A 6055-nucleotide genomic window follows, 5' to 3' on the forward strand; every position below is an offset into this window, starting at 1 on the left:
AGTCGTTAAAACACGACGGACAACTACACAGACTTTGCTGAGTAAAATATGCGGCCTAAACATTTTTTCACAGAAAATTGTTCTTTGGGATATGGTGTTTGCTTAAGGCGAAACAGTTTCGGGGGGGGGGGGTGGTCCTAGCGTAGTTGGTAAATCGATTGCCTTGTACGCAGCGCACCTGGGTTCGATTACCGACCCCGCACATAGGGATAGAAATTTTTCATAAGAGATTTTTTTAGCCCGAAGAGGCGAATGACCTTAAGGTTAAAACCTCTATAATTGAAAAAAACAGTTTCGGGGTTCCGTAAAATGGCATTAGTGAATTGTACGGTTTTCGTATTTGTATATATGAAAAAGACAACACTATGAGGTGGATTAAGGTTTTATTTCACAATTTTTAGATTCATCAAAGCACACAACCTATTATAAAGCCATGGATCGGCTATCGAATTGATTTCTACGCCCTGTTTTAGGTTCATACGCCTTGAGCCGAAAAAACAGAAACTTCCTGATAATTTTTTTCTTTAATATTGTTACAGGATGACAGATGACTTACATGAACAGTATTAAATATGTGTAAAAGCTTTTCGAAGATTGAACCTTTATCATGTTCAGCTTCATTTATTGTTTGCCTAAATACTATCTCTAGCCTAACAAAGTATTTGAAAGTATTTTCATTAACATACACAAACGTCTGCCCAGTAAAATCTATCAGTATCGTAAATTTGTTGAAACTTGCTAGGAAAGGCTTTTTCGCTATGCAATCGTTAATACAACAAACACATACAGAGCCTCGTATCGCAATTTTATGAATCACCATCCCAGCAATATGGTACACTACATTTGATTCGGAATCATTCAATCTTATCGAAAATGTATGTTTATGTAATGGCACCAGATCATTTTGAACAGTAATCGCCTTTTCCGTATTTTCCTTTTCTTGGATTCGTTGCCTTTTAAGTTCCTTTACATTGCTAGGAAAGTTCAGCAGCCAATCTCTTTCATCCGGATCGTAAGATGAACCAGAAATCTCCGTCATATATTGAGATATTGATAATCGTTTCAACAGACTTTTGAACTGTAAAGCTGTAGGCCTTTTCTGTCTTAGACGGATTTGTGAGACTACATTTTGAACACAATCTTGGGTGAAATGACAAGTTAACAGAAACTTGTATTGTTTATCATTAAGAAAATATTGTTGCAGCCGTAGAATTGAGTTAATTGTAAGTATAGTTGAAGCTTGCCATGGCTTCCAATTCCTTTTTGATCCAACTTCGATTTTGAACATTAAATTTTTGAAAAAGTTATAAATGTCCAAAGTTTGTTGGTACACCTCCGAATTTTCTATATGAATTTAGAAAACAAACCTATTAAATTGGCTACAAAGTGTAGATTCATACTTACGTTTGCTATGAGCTAGCTTGAACGTTCTGTTCTTCGACAACCGGAACCATTTGGAGAAACATTCAATGAAAAAGGCTGTTGGGAGTACATCCGGGCGATTCGCTACATCGCTGTAAAACCTCCAAGCAGCAGATACGTTTGGATTGACATATTTTTCCGAATTGATAACTTTCATTGCATCAAATGTGCTAATTTTATTTTCGAACGCCGCATCCTCTTGTGTTAGTTTAGATGCAACTTTCAATAAATTGTTTCTCTCAAAATGGACAAGATCTCGGAGATGTTCAAGCTTTACCTCATTCGAATAGAACTTATTAGAGGCTACAACATCCGGCGGCAGTATTATCACTTCGTTTTTTAAAAGTCCTTGAACACCTAATTTGAATACGTGTACCACGTCTGGGATAATTTCTAACGTCCTTTTTGCGTCAGCTGGATGGCACACCGGCCCGCTTTCGAGTACAGTATTCTTCTTAAATCTAAGGCCCATATCATTCCAAAAATTTTTATTATTTGGCCCGCAATCTGATGTGATGAAATGTATTTTGCATCCAATACGTTCAGCCCTTTTGATGACATTAACGACGATTTGCTGTAATATTCCATCCGGTATGCTGTTGCCTGTGAAATAGTAACCGACTACTTGCTTCCATCTGTTTCTTATTCCAATAAGCATAAAAACTAATGCATGACTGGCAAGACCCTGTTGTCCTGGAATGGTGATTTCGCCGTAAAATTGTTTACTGGGAAGGCAAAACTTTTTGGCTTCTTGTATCGACATTTCATCAAAAACAATTCCGCAGTCTAGATCGTGGTCAGGCATTGCATTTAGTTTCAATTTCAAAAGCTCAATCACCTCATCGAGTATACCGCAATCAAAGTTAAGGTCTTCCATGCGACGTTGAAGCTGTCTATTGGACGGCAGTGGAATTTTTTTGCGCTCATGCTCGTAGGCTTTACCCCCGCATACAAATCTTGTCTTTAGGCTTTCGGTAATAGTTTCATCACTCCATACTCTCGGGTTACTCTTCCTGTATAACAACATTTCTACTTGATCGGGATTGAAAGTTTGATTTAAAGCCTTTAATGCCAAGTCAGGTTGCTTTTTATGGTCGAACATTTGTTTTTTTAACTGTCGATTCTCTTGTGTTGCATCGGCAATTTGCTTATTGAGTTCCTTTATGCACCTTAAAAAATAAATAATCAGTATTTAATAAATTACATATATGCAAAAGTTGTAAATACCCTTCATAGCAACTTTTGGTTTTCGCGCAAACCAACCGATGCTTATTACTGTTCGAGCAACGAACTTCACAGCAGCTCGGCAAGCTGCTAACTTCCTGCTGCAACACAGCATTTTTATTGACAGGCAGAAGAGATTTGAAGTTCTGGTCCTAGAATTGATAGATAAGTGTCAATAATGAACTTGTCATGAGGAGCCAAGTAGACCACAATATGACACTTGTTGACCCGCTCCTTCCCAATTGGAATAATACAGTACAGTACAGACTCAAGGTTAAATGAGGGCGTGAAAAAGGAATCCGGCAATAAAAAATCTCAATTTATAGGATTTACATTAATTGTGACTGTGACCGATTATTTCGTCCGTGTCAACATATAGCGTCATTCTTTTTAGAAAACTCGTTGTGCTTTAGATATTAAACATAATGGCTTGGATGTGTTTCATCAGGTGGAGCCTGTTACCGTCCAACACATTAAAATTAATGTTTTCAATACCATGATTATTTTAAGGATTACTTATATTTTCACCAAGCCTATTCGTGAAGTTCAGTGGCGACTGGCTTAAATGGCACGTTCAGCATGATGAGCAGAGATTTGTGCCTTGCCGTGATTTGTCTTTTCATCATTTCCTGATAGGAAGGATTGTGGAAGTGTTAAGGTTAGGGATAAGAAAAATAACGACGCAGAGGACATAAACAATACAGAAGTATTCTTCACTCCCAAGGTAATGAAAGGCACTTCTCGTTGAGCGGATGTATCAAAACGAGGGGATATTGAGGTAAGACAACGACAACGCCCTCGAAGAGATATTTTCATTCAAATACGGCCTATAGTATAGCTCTACCACACTGGGTGAGAAACAATAGCATATCTTTGAGTTTCAGCACTCTGCACATAAGTTCAAGTAGGTATGGAGAACCAAAAATCCGGATACGCAATTGCATTACTGCAGGGCAGTTACATATCAAATGATCACACAAATAATAATCACACAAATAATACAGACGCAGTTTCCTTATCTCTACTTGCCTTAACGATCAGCACAGATGTCGGTTGCTAAGCATTGCGTGTATCCCGTTCGTGATATATGAAGGTATTCCATAACCTCGTGCTGCTTTCAAAATGGATTCGAAAGACATGTTGTCAAAAGCACATTCGATATCGAGAAATGCTCCTAAACTTGAATGATTCTGTGAAAAAGCTTTTTCAATGGTGTAGACAACATTGTGTAACAGGGTGGTAGTGGACTTCGCCCGCTGATATGCATGTTGCATGCGCCGGTGCTCGCCCTAGCTAACATCTTGAATGTAGTGAACTATTGAACGTTCCACTGATTTGAGAAGGAAGGAGGTCAGACTGATCGGTTTCTCGGTTTCATTCGTCCATTGTATTGATTCCTAGGGGCAGATCACTTGTGATGCATTTTTAAAAATCAGCGAAATTAAATGCATTTATTTCCATCAAAATAGAAATTCATAATGTATTTTGCGTTGCGTGTAAGACGTCAAAACCCTACAGAAAAACTAGCTCTACATTTAAGAAAACGTCGAACAAAGTGGATCAGCGTAGGACGTTTGTTAAACAAACTTTTCTGCGAGGGAGTGCAAAGCTGATGCAAAAATGGAAATTAAATGCATTTTTTCTAATTTGTTATACATTCTTAGAGTGATCTGCCCCTAGTTTGGCATCCAAAATACGAATTCGATTTCTGAAATTAAAAAAAAAAGAATTTTGAGTTCTGGCTTATATGGGAATTTCATATGTGACCGAACGATTTAGTCTATATTTCCGGAACCATATAAGCGTAGCGAAATTTTGTAGACATCTGTGGGGATAACGTTTGGGACTAAGTTTGTGAAAATAGGCCGAACCATTTCCGAGAGACTGATGTGAGTTTGTTAATTTTGAAAGATGGCCGATGTTCTCGGGCACTTCCGGAACCGTCTATGGTGGCCAAAGTAGTCAACGAAAGTTTGGTTAGCCGTTCGTGATCTAGAATTGCAAATTTAAGTTGTTTGAGAGACATTTTAGCGACATTTGTGCTTTCATCGGAGTATCGGTTTAAATCGGAATATGCTTTATGACCGCACGCCACAACTCGTAACTCCGGAACAAAAAGTCGGATCGAGATGACATTTGATAGCCATTTACAGGGATAAAACACCTTTCATTTGAGACTAAGTTTGGTTGAATCGGTTTAGTCATCTCCGAGAAACCGATGTGATTGTTATTCTGAATTTGGATACATCCGCCGGGGATTTCGGAACCGATGATGGTGGCCATTGTGGCCAAAGAGACTTTGAATGGCTTTTAGTGACCTAGTACTACAAATCGAAACAGATATGGTCACGTTTTGTAAAAAATTTCACCTTTATACATTCATTGCACAATTTTTTAAAATCGACATTTTCTATGTGATCGTACTCATCACCCTTTAATTCCGGAACCGGAAGTCGGGTTCATTAAATTTAATAGCAGCCTATGGGAACGTTGCACCTTTCACTTGAGACTAAGTTTGTGAAAATCGGTTCAGCCATCTCATACACACAGACGCACGTTTGCCGAACTCGACGAACTGATTCGAATGGTATATGTCACTCGGGCCTCCGTTAAAAAGTGTATTTTCAGAGCAATTGCAATACCTTTCTATTGAGAAAGGCAAAAACATATAATATATAATTAGTTTTATCAGCATGAATTCAATGTAGTATTCACGTTAAAATGGAATTCAGAGCGGACGGGCTTGGTTGGGGAAGTATGGATGGATGGTTATTGCTCTGAGAGGGGAGGATGCGTTAAAAATCCCCACGCACCCCCCACCCATGCATGCTTACAAAGGGCTACTTATTACATATTTATATTACCTTTTGCATTCGTGAAACAGATTCTTGTTGATTAAGTATGTTCGTCGATGGAACAGATTGAGACAAAATTTTTCTCATACACACTACACTGCCAGCATCATTTGCACTGCCAATAGTCGGATTGCAAGCTCTGTCGTATAAAAAAATACATTAGTATAAACTGTTGGAATATTTTGTTTTACAACTCACCTCTGATAACTGTCATGCGGTAGAGTATTGCATTGCATGATTTCGACCTGTCTCATTAAAGGTCCACTACCCGAAAGAAGACGCTGCTCTCCAATATTTGTAACTGGTACTGTTCCTGCTAGCTGGGGTAGCACAGGTGTGTTCATATTCCCGGAATCGCCGCATGGGGTATTTCCCGAAGAATATCGAGCTTCTGCATGTCGTTCGAGAGGAATAGTTGATGTCATCAAATGAGCATCCGGTTCGCCTGTCGTTTCATATTTTTCGGGAAATCCTTCATCCCGACACCAATCCATTGGTCAGTTACGTATGCTCGTCGGTGTAATCGATGGAGACGGAATATTTCTCATACACAC

General features: G+C 38.7%; 1 protein-coding gene across 1 annotated transcript; it reads right to left on the bottom strand.

Annotated features, from left to right (window-relative positions):
* Positions 1–376: 376 nt before the first annotated feature.
* Positions 377–5704, bottom strand: LOC131675796 (uncharacterized). The gene is made up of 4 exons (XM_058955164.1): positions 5511–5704; positions 2650–2798; positions 1405–2591; positions 377–1344 (listed from the first exon to the last, which is right to left on the bottom strand). Exons 1-4 carry the CDS (start codon positions 5586–5588, stop codon positions 476–478), a joined length of 2283 nt encoding a protein of 760 aa, XP_058811147.1. The 5' UTR covers positions 5589–5704; the 3' UTR covers positions 377–475.
* Positions 5705–6055: the final 351 nt, after the last annotated feature.

The sequence above is a fragment of the Topomyia yanbarensis genome, chromosome 1, assembly GCF_030247195.1.
Source record: "Topomyia yanbarensis strain Yona2022 chromosome 1, ASM3024719v1, whole genome shotgun sequence".
NCBI lineage: Eukaryota > Metazoa > Arthropoda > Insecta > Diptera > Culicidae > Topomyia > Topomyia yanbarensis.